Source organism: Anguilla anguilla, chromosome 1 (genome assembly GCF_013347855.1).
Source record: "Anguilla anguilla isolate fAngAng1 chromosome 1, fAngAng1.pri, whole genome shotgun sequence".
In the NCBI taxonomy this organism is placed as follows: domain Eukaryota; kingdom Metazoa; phylum Chordata; class Actinopteri; order Anguilliformes; family Anguillidae; genus Anguilla; species Anguilla anguilla.
In genome coordinates, this window is record NC_049201.1 from 50149800 (window position 1) to 50164341 (window position 14542).

The 14542-nt window shown below is 47.5% G+C and overlaps 1 protein-coding gene across 1 annotated transcript in view; it reads left to right on the top strand.

Annotated features, from left to right (window-relative positions):
- Positions 1-14542, top strand: part of LOC118212693 (vacuolar protein sorting-associated protein 13B-like) — a 303731-nt gene that overhangs the window by 242076 nt on the left and 47113 nt on the right. The window contains 3 exon segments of the mRNA XM_035390874.1: positions 8346-8548; positions 9162-9372; positions 10994-11178. Of these exon segments, the coding sequence (XP_035246765.1) occupies positions 8346-8548; positions 9162-9372; positions 10994-11178 (599 nt within the window).

Below are 14542 nucleotides of genomic sequence, written 5' to 3' on the forward strand. Positions count from 1 at the left end.
AAAGTCCATGCAGTCATTAAAGAGTCATTAAACCCCAATCAAGCAGTTTCACAGAAACCTGTCACCTGATGTGAACTTAGCGGTGCAGGTTTCATTCTCATTTGTCGGAGTCTGAGCGCAACCTGGGCTTCTTCAGTGTTTCCCTCACAGAGCGAAACATGGTGGTGTTTGTATGTAAAATATAAATTCACATATTGTGTGCGGTGCTGTTACCTATAAGACAATATAGTGCATGATTTGACCTGAAAAGCCAGAGTTTGTACAATGTATCCAAGTAGGAAATCCAGACTTCTGCCATTTGACCTTTCATGCTTAGCTTGGAGGGGAAATATCTTAGCGGTGAGCCACAACAAAGTGTTCCTGATAGAGCACAGGAAATGGCCCATGTTGCATCACTGTCATGTTTTCTGGCCCATGATCATGATATAGCTGGGGTGGAGTGACCCGTTCCTGCTGAAACTGGATCCAGTGTCCCCTGGTCTGCGCGGGCCAGACTGGGAAAAAAAAAAGAAACCCCATCAATTAATTAAAAAGAAAGCAGCTCTGGCTTACAGGGGGTTTGCTTTTCCATGTTTGCCGACAAGGGTGCTGCATTTGTGCGCTTCCAAAAAATTTTCAGATTGCTTTTGAAATGTGGAGAGGTGAGGAAAAGCCAAGCTTCGCAGGACTCTCGGTCTCATTTCTTCTTGCGCACGTAAACCGCCTGGTGCCAAAAATAACGGCTCCATTGTTATTGCTTTCTAACCGAGTGAAGCTGCTGCAAAACGTTCAAGGAAACAGTCTTTATTGGTTTTGGGGTGAATGACCCGACTCAACCAGCGTCCAGCTATTATTGAGTGCATTTATGTATGGAAATTGTGAAGCTGACTGTCATCAACAGAGAGGGATGTTCGAACGGACCATTGTGAGACTCTGAGATCCATTTCAGTTTTGGGGGGGGGGGGGGGGGGTAATGGAGGGGTGCATGGTGGGGAAAACGGCGAGTTGGGCTCTTAAAGCGTGCATCTGTTTTACAGATGTTATTATATAGGGTTGCTTCAGATAAAATGATTGTTGAAAATTTTAATTAAAACCTCAACAATTTGCACTTGTTTACTCAAATCTACATAACTCCCCAATGAGACAATACTAGGCAGCACGGCCCGGGGCTGATTTTCACCAGCTTTTTCCCTTTCATCCTCGTTTGATGTGTTGACTTTGATAAACACAGTCAAAAGCACTCTGCATGCGAAACAAAGGCAAAGACAATTGTGTTCGTAAAGAAAATTAATCCCTGCTTTTTTCGGGGATGACTATTTTTAGCCACGGGCTTCTTAAATTAAGGCTGTCACAGGGAGATTTATCACCAAGTCTTCACTGTTTTGTTTACTATAAACAGAATGTCCAGTGGGTTCCACGTCAGAAGTCCCGGTGTTTACTGAACTCCGGTTCCAGTGAAACGTTCCTTCCTAAGTTGAGTCAGTAGAGCGCTCCTCAGCCCATGTTGTCAGGGGGCTGACTTTGGCGTGAAGCAATAGTTCAGAGAGTTCTTTGGTTTCTCTTCCCCCCCACATGAGAGGATTAAAGAAATTATTGTAAGTGCTAGAAAGCTAATGCTGTCATCATGAGCTCCATAGTTTTTGGAGGGAAAAGCTCATACGCTGATCTCACGCGGAATATGTGTTTTTCTCTTGACTTGTTAGAATGTCAGGAAGCATTTGTAGAGCAAATGTCCCAGATTCGAGAGAATGCTGTGTGGTATGCTGTTGACGGACCAATTTCAGCTCTCTGAGGGTGGCACTCGTCGCCCAGAACTGAGGACCAGTGTGACACACTGGCCGTGGTCTTCATTGGGCTTTTTTCTACCGTCTGTCAGTTTGTGTTTTAAAAAATCTGCATAAGGCAAGAACTTAAAATGCAACTTTAATTACTTTGCTTTTGTGTAGAAATAGCATTACATCACATTTCTTATTTTTGTATTTATTTTGCCCCCCCCCCTCCCCCTCATTTTCTTCCTAATTTGAAATGCCCAATTGTACATCATTGTTCACTACTGGATCATTTGCTGTCAGTTCAGGATAACACAGACAGTGTATGCTCTTCTCTGATGCACCTGATGCCTAGTGGCACTTCTCATCACACTACTCCACAGCTGCCTGGAAGTCAGGCCCACACTGAGATTAGTCAGAGGAAGACGCTTTGTGTGCCAGACATGCAGTGCACCCAAGTGACCAGCAGGGGTTGCTACAGAATGATGAGACACAGATCCCTTCTGACCGAACCCTCCCTAACCCTGAGCGATGCCACTGCTAATCACCTGTCACCCTGCAGGGCTAATGGACTCAGTCAGCACTTTCATAGTACGATTCACCATGGGGCTTTTTCTTGCACTAGAACAGAAAGGTGCCTTAACTGGATGAGCCTCCCAGCAGCCCCCAAGATCACATGTTTTAAATACAATACTACTGTTACCGTTAACAGAGAATAACTGTAGTAGATGTAATGGAAAATTTAAGGTTATTCGGGAGCAACAGTAAGCATGCAAAAAGTTAGTGTAAATGTGTTTGGGGGTGCCTCACTAGTTTTAATGTGCAGAGTCTGTGAAAACTTTGCAAACAGTTTCAAGCATCAGAGCCCAATAGTGTGGGATTTTTTCTGTGATTATAAATCTTGGGAAGCTCATACGTGTGTTCACAGTAAAACCTATGTCAGTAATTCAGTGGGAATTATACACTGGGGAGGGCTTGTCTGTTTGTGTTCAGAGACGGGGAAATATACTGCTTCCCCGCTGGTCCACCTTGACAGAAATAGATTTTCTTCAAGAGGGAATTAATGGATGAACGAAACACGGGAGATGCTACCACGGGCAGGAGAGAGCGGGAGGGAGAAAGAGAATAATATTGCGGTTATATTTTATTATTAGTCATGGTGATGTTATAAGTAAAAGTGATGACACTTTTATGCTGCCATTTTACACCACACCTTGAGCAATAATGCTATTGCATGTGTTGAGTTTTGTGGTGCATTTCAAGATTGGACTAATTTGTTGCCTTAAAATGTAGTTTATTTTTCTATTGTTTCTGGCAATACATACCGAATGATTGTCACGTCATGTCATCAGTAAAACACTGGAAATTAGTTGAATGCAACAGAGGGTCAGAGGGACGGGGGGAATTACTGAAGAGGGGGGCCACTGGCCTAGTCCCGCCTGACACCCCGTCTGGGGCAGTGCAAAGCCAGGCCGGGGAGAGGTGAGGACCCCGTCAGCCAGGGAACATCTGGGGCTTTTATACGTAGTCATGGCATACCTCTGCCAGGGAAAAGATGGAGTAAAAGGGGATTAGGCTGACAGTGAAGTGTGTTACTGGATCTCCTGGTAATGAAAAGCAGTAGAACCCAAATTCCTCCCGACGGTCCCCAAGGTGGAGGTGCATTTATAGTTCAATGAAAGAGGGAAGAGAAGAACAAAAAATGTAGGAGGAAAGAACAGATGGCCCTGGATCCCTGAAACAAGAAACCCCCTAATCCCTCCGCTAGCTATCACTGGGACCAGCCCACCCGTCCACCAGCCCCCACACCCCCTTCCCCTCCAAGGAGACCCTACGTGATGCCTGTGATTTACTAATATGGGCCCATAAAGTAAAACTTCTGTTGGTAGAACAAAGGAGAGGCTACCATTTTCAGATGTATCATTTTTTCCCCTTCGTGTAACTTTGTTTAATTGAGTGCCGTGGATTGAGTTACGGTCATGTCAGCTTGTTTATTTGCTTTAAAGGAAGGCATGTTCCTCTATTAATCAAATACATTTGTTTTAATGGCAGGGAAAGAAGGGGGCGAACAGAGATGGAAAAGGCAAATTCGAAATAAGGGCCTACCGGTCTTCGGCAAACGCTCCAGCCGGTGGAGCGCAAGAAAACGTTAGCAGTTCATTAATCAAGTGAATATTGTTTGGGGTTCTCACCAGCGCTAATAAATAAGGGCTTTTGGCTCCACTGGACAGAAGTGCGAAATGGAAGTTAATGCTCTTGAGTGGCAGGTGGGTCCACGGTTCAGTGCCTATTCTGGAACAATGCTGCTGTATCCTTTACTGAGGGGCCTTACCTGGATCAGTCCAAAATAGTGCAGCTGTGTTGCCCCCTGAATGATGTGGTGAATTACAATGAGAGTATGCTATATTCCTTTTTGCTATATGCCTAGGTGGTAAGTTACGGTGTAACTACAGGTCAACACTGGTGGAGGTTGTTTGTGAAATAATTCTAACGTCTGTTGGAATCAAGACTGTGCAACACAAAGGGTCCATGGTGAATTCCACAGGGAAATCTCTATTTCCAGCAGGACAGCACTATCTGTGTATCTGCATCGGCAGCCTCTTTTTGCTGTTTTCAAAGAAAGGTTTTCTCTTTGGCTGTTCAGCTAAGCAATAGTGCCATACACGGACAGCAAGCTTCTTTCAAATGGAGTAACTGTCATAATTCCGGTGCATTTGGTTATCTTATTGGGGATTCTATATTGATTTAAGTTGATTTAGGGAATTTTTATTATTTTTGGGGTGACTCTCACTGGGTCTGCCAGGGGAAACCGCCTCCCCAAACCAGACAAATTCTATGATTAACCCAAGATGTATTTCAAATTTGATTTCCATTTGCTACTTTCAGCGGGAGCAGTGCAGAGCTCCAGGTTATTTATCAGGACAGTTTGTGAACAGCATTGTCAGTTTTGGAGATGACAAAGCCATGGGCTCGGGCTGCAGTGTGGCGAGGGGGCCCGCGTTCACCATGACGACAGCAGACTAAAATTAATTTTCCCGACGGTTGCCGGAGTGTATCCCGCGCTCAGAACTACCCCACCAGACGGAAAACCAATGTCTTACCCCACCCCCAGTGGTTGATTGCACACAGTTGTTGTCTTTGGTACTTGGCAAAGGCTGGCCAATTGTTCATGAATCCATTTTGTTTTTCCAAGGAACCGTCCTACCAGCTAAAATTTTTTCGAAACTCGGCAGAGCCACCCTCCGACTGTGTATGGCTTTACCATGTGGGGTGTCTCAGATATGGTATGTTGTACCGTGTGGGGTGTCTTAGACATGATATGCTGTGTATGGCTTTACCATGTGGGGTCTCTCAGATATGGTATGTTGTACCGTGTGGGGTGTCTTAGACATGATATGCTGTGTATGACTTTACCATGTGGGGTGTCTCAGATATGTTATGTTGTGTCAGGCATAACCATATGGGGTGTGTTAGGTATGGTATGTTGTGTCAGGTGTAACTATATGGGGTGTGTTTGGTATGGTATGTTGTGTCAGGTGTAACTATATGGGGTGTGTTTGGTATGGTATGTTGTGTCAGGTGTAACTATATGGGGTGTGTTAGGTATGGTATGTTGCGTCAGGTGTAACCATATGGGGTGTGTTAGGTATGGTATGTTGTGTCAGGTGTAACCATATGGGGTGTGCTGGTTGGCTCAGATTGCGGCCCTGTCTTGCGTCTCAGTCGCTCTGCCCTCCTTGTTCTGAGCTTGTATGGTTGAGAACGCATTCCACAGGGACAGACTTCACACTGTCCGCAGCTGAAGATCAGTCTGTTGCTGGAAGCAAGAGAGTGAACTTTGAAACCACAAAATTGAAAGTGAAATTTTCATCCTGCTTAGTGCTATGTGGTTTGAGAACGGCCCGAGTGATATTGACACAGTGTACTCTGCCGTATAACAGTTGTTGTTCAGATGAGTGTCATCAAGGCAGATTCAGTTTGAGTGGCAGACTCCCTCATTCCAGATCTGCGTAGCTGACGCCACACTCCTGCAGCGCCACAATTTCACCAGCACCATATGGGCCTCTTAAGAAGTCAAGGAAAATGACAAAATCTCACATTTAAACGTGCAAGTAATAGGTCAAAGCAAACATGAAATGTAATTCTGCACCAGGATGAAGCTGTTTTCTCTTCTGACTTTTTTCTGAAGGTTAGTAGCTGTCTCCTGATTCTGTCTCTCCCCTTGGTTGAGGGAGGCACAGGCCCCAGAGCAAAATACCCCCCGCTCCATTCTGCTCCAGAACCAACCCCAACCTGAACTCCTGGCGAACCTGGTCATGCAACAAAAAGGACAAAAAAAACACCCAGAAAGTTCTAGCTGTAAAAAAAAAAACCCTTGTAAAACCTCCCCTTTAGTACCCACCAATAAAGTGAAATTAAGTGGTGTTCATAAGGGATTGAAATAAGTGGTGGCCCTCCCGTTTAAAGAGCAAGCAGAGAAGCAGGAGCCTCTTTGGCGGACGGGTGGTGGTAAAATAGGGTTGCTGCTGTCGTGTCCGGCAGTCCAGCTTGTTGCAGATTGTAGAATTCCTCTGGGCTTATTGGCACTTGGGCAGGGCACTTGACTTTTTTCCTGCACTGCAGAAAGGCATTAATGCTGTCAACATTGCCAACGAGGTTAACTTCCAGTAGGTTTGATTTGAGCCATGTGGCAAAAAAATTTTATAATTAGGTTATTAAATTCAGGAAGCCGCCCCCCTCACCCCTTGTCTGGCCATTGGTCAGCAGAGCCTTCCACACTGGAAGAGTGATCAGACAATACTGGCCTTTCAGTTCAAAGACATGGTCTACCATAAGTATGGGTTTGAGTCCGAAGTCAATTTGCTGCAGTTATTCCAGCATTCTTAAACTCACCACATGATGATTTGCTGGAATTTCAAAATCTGAGCAGGCTCACGTTATGTATGGTCTCTCTCTCTCTCTCCCTTTTAAACTGCCTTTTCTGTTTCTGCCCGTGGCACCAGATCAGAAGTGCGCTTGGCCATTGCGGGATTACCATTGTCTCTCAAGAGAGACATATATGCTGAAGGACATTGGCAAACATCTTTGATTTCTCTCTTTTTATATAACCCCCGATTTTATTGCCATTATTCCATTGTAGCTGCGGCTACATTTTTCACACGGTCAAGCGTGCTTTGCCTCGGCCAGTCGCTCAGTAAATGACGCAGTGCGGATTGTACCTCTGGCGAGCAGGCGATCCCCGCTGAGCCGTATCTTTGACGCACGCAGGCCGTTGAAAGGGTTCAGCTTGGGCCTGCGGTCCAAGACCAGAAGGAATTTTCGCCTCCTGCCTCCAGCGCGAGGATCCCCGCGGAGAGTCGAGAGCGCCAGAGAACGACGAGGAACGAGAGACAGGTAAACGGCAGCGGCCATGAAGAGCAGCGTCCCCCCGCGAGAGACGCAGAGGAAACGGACTGTAAAGATTTTCTTCTTTTTCAAAAAAAAAAAAAAAAAAAAAAAAATATGGAAAGACAAAAGAATAGACCTCACGATGGCTGAAGAAAACATTTTCGTCCCCTGGAGTATTATTGGGTTACAAGCTTTGGAAAATATGTTTTTCCCTTTCTCCAGAGGGGAGCTGTGATTCACTGTTGCTCTCGCTACGTCAGACCCCAGGCCTGATCCAAAAGGAAAGCGAGACGAAGCCCTTGGTTATTGTTAACAGCGGGACAAAAACAAGTGGCTGAACACCGTTGCCCCGTCTCAGTCTCCCTCCTCCCTCCTCCCTTCCTCGGGTTCCGCTTATAACCCCTCCGAAGCGTTTGTTCAGAAGGCGTATTAGTCGCACCGTGAGTTGTCCAAGTGCACTGATGACCAGAGGTGCTCTTTCATGTCAGCGAGTCCTGGAGAGGGGGGTTCTAAAGGGAACGGACCCCAGAACCTGGAGCCCCAAGGTGAAGGAGAACCCAAACACCCCCTTCCCCCACCCCTAACACCACCCTGTCTCTCCTGTCAGGAGTTAGCCTGAGCAGTTGTCCTCCTTTACCGGTGTTTATCTCAGTCTCACGGCCTGCTTTATGTATGGCAGGTTCTGGTTTTGATTAAGTCGGGCAGTGGTCATGCTCTGGGGTTTTGGGAGCTCTGAGGAGCTGGTTGTGCATGTAATATACTGTACAGTATGTGGACCAGTATAATCTGTTGGTCTTCAGCGGTCTGTCTTCACTGCATGAAAATCCATTCCCCTTTTTCACTGTTTTGTGAGTTGTTCCCCTGGTGTCCTTTGGCTTAAAACACAGATCTCTTATTTTAACCTCTAAAGCAGGTTAACCGCATTCAATGGAATCCATCAAGTACTGCAGTATTGCTTTGGACGTGTGGTGGCATATATTCCACTATAAAACCATTTTTTATTTTGTTCTTTTGTCTTGCATTTGTTGATTTGTTGTACTTCCATCTGTACTGCCATCAATGCGTGTTCTTAGCCGACGTGTAGAGATTCTTAAACTGTATCTCCTTTTTTGGTTGGCTTTAATAAATGTAGTCTTTTACAATGTTTCAGGCTTGTTATTGTGTTGCGATTGAGATGACCTTTGACCCCTGCCCTCCTCCTGCCTGCAGATCCGGTGCAGGCGGCCTCCTTCCTGCTGGAGCTGCGGGACGTGCTGCTGAAGACGGGCCTGAGGGAGCGCAGCCGCGTGCTGCTGGGGCCCTTCTGCTGCAGCGCCGACCTGGAGGCCAAGTGGTGCCGTCACAGCGGGAGCTCCGGGCCCGATCCCGGCCCGCCGAAACTCCTGCTGGACCTCAAGGGGGGGCTTCTGCAGGTGAGGAACCCCCCCGCGGTCTCCTTCCCCTCTGTTTCTGCTCCCTCTCTCCCCCCTTCTCTCAGCCAGCCGTTTTTTTACTGTTTGGGCAAAGAGACACCATCCGTTTCTCAAGATGTTTCACAGATTGCAGTATGTGCTTCAGTTCTGTTAGCTGGAGGAAGATTATGCACAGTAAAATCTGTCACTTAATTCTTAAAAATATTTTCTGAGAACTATTATAAAGGGTCATGCAACCCTTTTATTGTATGCCTTTTAAATAGAGGTCATGCCGAGTGTAGCACGTAATAATCCTCTATTACGGTTGGCAAGAAAGGGAGTTCACAGGGTTTTTTCATCAATTCATGCACCCAAAGAAAACCACTAGAAAATTATTTTGCTCAGACTCAAACCTGAAATCCCCGAATTTTCCTTGTTTTGGGGCGTAGTCAGAGCCTAGCAGCACACTCTGTGTGAGAAAGGGCCTTCCTGACTCAGAGATTCCGGTTGGCGTGGCCAAACCCTCAGAATTTGCTGCTTGGGTGAAAGGGGGAATAACGCTGGTTTAGGCCACAGTCACGGTGCGTAACATCCGACCTCCTGCTCTTCTGCCCCCCCCATCCCATCCAAACAGATCTTCTGGGGACAGGAGCATCTGAACTGCCTGGTGCTGGTGTATGACCACCTTCAGAGTTACCTGCAGAGAGGGGGCATGGCAGAGGCGGAGCCTGAGGACACACCCTGCCACACAGCACCGCCCTCCTCCCCGGGACCACACTGTCCCAGGACGGAGCACAGCTCGGACGACCTCCGGACAGGCCTCTTCCAGTACATCCAGGACTCAGGTAACACAGTCCCTGCTGACCTGCAGCATTCTGGGCTTTCAGCCTCCCTGCACAATGCCATGACCCAACTGTTCCCATCGGATTGTTTTGTTTTGTTTAGTCACCAAAACAAAAGATTTGCCCAGTCAAAGCTTCCATAGTTTCAACAGTACAACTGGAAGATGTAACACAGAGGTCAAATACGTCACACTGTTTGTTAAAACATAAACATACCAGTGTCCTCTGATTAATATCCTGTTTATTCATATACCTGTTTACTCTTTTAATATACCCTGGAGGGTGTTTTATTTACCCCAGAATTTTATGTCAACATGCGCAAATTGGTTATGTCTATAGTAAGGGGACAAGTCACAATATGAATACAGGATGTCATAGCATACGGCTGTCCTCTTGGCTACTGTTTGATTAACTTTCATTAACTGCATGCTCACTGGTTAACTTTTCTTCATGGTGAATCTTTGATAAAACTAAAGAGGAGCAATGCTTTAATATTTCCAGAGGGAAGTTTAATGAATGGCGATCTGGTGACATTACATGGATACACTCAGTGGTCACTGCAGTATCATATTATGTAACATCAAATTGCCCCTAAATAAAAGGCTTTCGGTCAGAGGAAATCTTTGGTAGCTTTGGTAAGATTTTACATTTCTTGATTAACGTTAAAGTACCCCTCGATTGGGGAAAAAAGAAGAAGGCCGTAACAGAAGATTGGGGGCCTATGAACCGTAGTCAGTCCTCCTTTTAGCATGACCGAACTTGCTGTTCCATTGCCGTTCCTTTCTACCTGTCAGTAATTTTCCCCATCTCCTCAAAAACCCTGGGCTGTCATGACGACACATCGTTCCAGGTCTGTCGTGTTGCCCGAGCCCCACTGACCTCTGAGGGCTGTCTGGCTCTGGCTGCCAGTGTAGGTGCCATGGTGACAAGCCCCAGCACTGAGATCCATGCATCTGGGAGTTTGGCTAGGGAGGGAACCCTGGCTACAGTGAGGCTTGCTTGCCTGCCTGGATCCACTCAACGGAAGGGGAGACTTGGGGGCCAAAAGGGGGGGGGAGGGGATTGTTCTCATCCATCACGGGAGATCAAACCTCCCCAGAGCCTCACCAGCCTTCTCCCCTGTCAGCTGTGGTCGAGCTCTCCGCTGCGTTTGTTTGTTGCATTGTTCTCCGCTCTTTGATGCACTTAATACTGTTTTGATTTTAGGGAGGAAAAAGGGCCTTTTCGGTAGTAAAAAACGATCTGTACGCAAAATGCTACAAACGGGGGGGAGGGCTTCTGGAAACTGGTACAGAAACGTGGCCTCGGGGCCAGCAGGGATATGGAGGGGAACAGCTGCAGTTTTCCATGGAGAAACAAAACAAAAAACATGGGCTGTTCAGCCGCTTCCCTTCTTCATGGCATTGTAAAAAGAAAAAAAATAAATAAATATTGGAGAAGAGTCCTGTCACTGTAAAAACAAAAAGTAGTCAAGTGCCCTGTAGTGTGTCACTGGACTCCCTCTCCCACAAGGAGAGCCAAATGAAGCACCTGAGCTGGGCTGCTGGGTGGCCTTGTCCTTGTTCGGGCATCCTGTCTTAGCGCATGGACGAGCCCCACAGTCTATTTTTGAAACGCTCCACAGCCTCCCAGAAGCTTCCGGGGACGTACGAGGTGGTGTTCTACAACGAGACGGACGACAGTCCCGGGGTGATGATGTGGAGGTACCCTGAACCGCGAGTGCTCACCTTCGTCCGAATCACGCCCGTCCCCTTCAACACCACTGAGGACCCCGACATCAGCACAGCCGACCTGGGGGACGTGCTCCAGGTCTGTAACCCCACCGCCCGCCCTACCTCAGAGTTTTAATGAATTTCCCTACATTCTGTCTTCAGATTAACTACATTTTGTCAATAAAACTGTCTGTTTGGCTGTAATGGAGACAAAACCGCTCCAAAAAAAATACCGATTAGTTTTTATTTCAGTGTCAGGATAAGTACTCAGTGAGTAGTCTTCTCTCGGGCTTAATTATGAGGAAACCACATGCTACCTGTTGGTCCTCCCCCTGTCTTGTGAAACCCTCATTAGTACCGCTCTCCTCCCAGTGCAGACCACCCTGGAAGTGCAGGGTTTGTCTGTGTTCTCTGGAGCGCTCATGTTCCTGCTTGTGTGCTTCACGGTAGGTGCAGTTCAGCTGAGTTGGACAGATGTAGGGTCAGGCCTGAAGTCCCGGTGGTGCATTCATTTATGAAATGGGCTATGGATTCCCTGGGGCGTTTTAATTGATTAAATCAAGCTTTCCCAAGCCGGGGACCCGCCCTCAGGGGTCTGCAGTACAGTCCCGACCGGTCCTCAGCAAAATGGGAAAATATTTTCCTTTTAGTAATAAGTATGTAAATTATAACTGTTTATAATAATAGTAATAGTTTAGTGGTGTTTACATTGTTTATAAATGACATCATTTAGACCTTCAGATAAAGTGACCTTTAGCTGGTATATCGTGATTGTTCTAATTGTGAAATATTTACATTGCGCTGAATAGTGACATGTAGGTCCACAACATGACATCACAATTTAGACATTTGCTTCCATATACTAGCGTGTTAAATACTAGTCAGTCAGTGTTGGATAAAGGGGTCAGAAGTTTAACCATTTTGCTGAGATGAGGATCCTCAGCTGCAGGGTGGCCATCCCAGGTGCCCCTGAAATGAGGAAGTTATGGAACCCTCAGAATAAATGACGGTGATATGAGGTGAAGTCACTTCTCTGTCAAACCAGTGATGCAGAGCACCATCGGTTAGTCATTCAGTGGAAACGTACAGAAAAGTAAATCAGCTCTGTAGGGATTTGTTGTTGTTGTTATAAACTGTTTGTATTTTGTCCGTATCTACTGGGCGAGAGCTGCTTTGAGTAATAACCACAGGACGTGAGAAGTCCCAGGTATCTATAGATGCGTCTGTCCTGGATGACGTTATCTGCTGGCAGCTTGTGGCCTGGACTGGGGGAGGAGAGGAGAGGAGAGGAGAGGGGAGCAGAGCGAGGCCCTTCGGCAGCAGAAGCCCTGGGCTCACTACTGGATTCCTCCAGTCATGTCATCTACATCTTTTTCCCCTCCGTCGCTCGGGCCAAGAGGAGCCACGGAAAGGTTGCGAGGTGTTGCAGATGTTTGGCCCGGCTCCGGAGGTTCGCAGCTGCGGCCCACGATCCCCGCGCTCTCTCCTCCCGCGCGCGATAATCAGGGAGCCGCGAGGCGACGCTTTCTGCGGCCACGCAAGCCGATATCCGCGTGACGCATCCCTCCTAGGCTTGATTTAAAAAATCCCCCCCCCCCCCCTTAATCGAACGATGACGCGGAGGTCGATGTAAGTCCCGTCCCATCTGACAGGAGCCGCGCGGAGCTGTGGCGGTCTTGCCCTGGGCCACGCTACGGGACGGCGGCGGATCCGGTGTCTGTTCAGGAGACGGACAAGGTTTTTTGGGCGGAGAGGGAGGGGGGGGGGGGGTGGGAGCGAGGAGCGCTCATATCGAACATGTGTTTTCCACATCATCCTCACTTCGTCTGGCATGAAGATGTCTCTCCTGACTCCTGACTTGTCTCCTAACGCAAATCAGGTGCCTGACTGACACTCTGAAGGTGATGAAAGGGGGCCGTCCTGTCATCATTCATTACGTAGCTCTGCGTTTGGAATGGGAGTCACTTAGAATGGCGAGTTGTTGTAAATCACACGCTGAGTAAGGGGTAATCACTCACAGGAGAAAGGAGAAAGGATGCATGTGAAGGTGCTGAATAAGAGCGACTCCAAGACACTGATTGAACCGGGCAAAGATTCGAATCGTATCGTATTTCTCCGCTCGCGAATTAAGAGAACATGGAGTAATTATCGGACACAGGATACTCGATGCGAATTTGACACGGAGCCCCTGGCTTCATATTTTCATAGAAACGCTGACAGGCGGGCCAGCTCTGACGCAGGGCTTAACTGGAGGCCTTTGTCATTAGCCAGCCCAAAGTGATCCCAGCCTAATTGGTTTCAGCCTCCCTTGCTGAGAGGTTTTATTTGCTTTTCTTTTATACGGGACTTCAAAAGGGCTCAATTAATTCATTTTTTATTTGATTTCTCGGAGGCTGAAAGAGTCCAGCGACAGAGAAGCGGAAATGCAGTAATAAAACTCAGAAAAACAGAAATAGCTCGGCCCCGCTCCCCCGAAAGAATTTAATTTATTTCTGCTAAGCAGGGTAAGAAGAGAGGGCTGTGAGATGACCATATGGCCACACGGAGCGGAGCGGGGGGAAGAGGAGACCGTGCTGATCTCCCGCTTTCTGTCTCTCTCTCTCTCTCTCTCCCTCCCTCTCGCTCTCTCTCTCTCTCTCTCTCTCTCTCTCTCTCTCCCCCTCGCTCTCGCGCTCTCTCTCTCTCTCTCTCTCTCTCTCTCTCTCTCCCTCCCTCTTGCGCTCTCTCTCTCTCTCTCTCTCTCTCTCTCTCTCTCTCTCTCTCTCACTCTCTCGCTTTTTTTTTTTTTTTTTTTCTGGTCAGGAAGACCGTGTGGAGTCGCGGCTCGGAGCTGGGGTACCTGGGGCCTGAGAAACGCAGGTGAACAGTGCACAGCTGGGCTGTCGTCCCCCAGCGCTCCAAAAAAAAACCCCAAAAAAACAGGGAGAAAGATTTCCTGTGGAGAGCCAGAGTCTGGCTCGGCCCGTTGTCCCCAGAGCAGATCACATTAACATTTTATAAAATCAAGATTTCCTGCATTTAAATACTTGTGGTTTCGCGACTGGTTCCAGTATCTCAAAGGGGAATTTAAACCACTTCCATTAGTCAAAGGCGAATTGTTGCAGCATTGTTTTTAAATACAGTAGGAGCCTTTGGGGGGCGGTTTGGGGAGGGTAGCGTTGGGTATTTGTCCAGCAGATCCCACCTGCAGGGGGGAATGCAGGGTGAATCATTCTCACCTTCGCACCGCCGTGTGGTCTACTGGTGAATCACAGGCAGGTGTGCTTTCCTCGCGTTCTCTCTCTCTGTCTCCGAGGGATTCCCAGACCATGAGAACCGGCAACCAAACCAGGAGGAGTTATGATTCACTCCTTTAGAAAAATATGTACTCACACTAGTGCTTGGGCCTGAGCTCAATGCCACATCTTTCCCCCTGCTCAGGAAAGCCTTTGATCTCCCTCGCGTCCCTGTCTTCCCAAAAT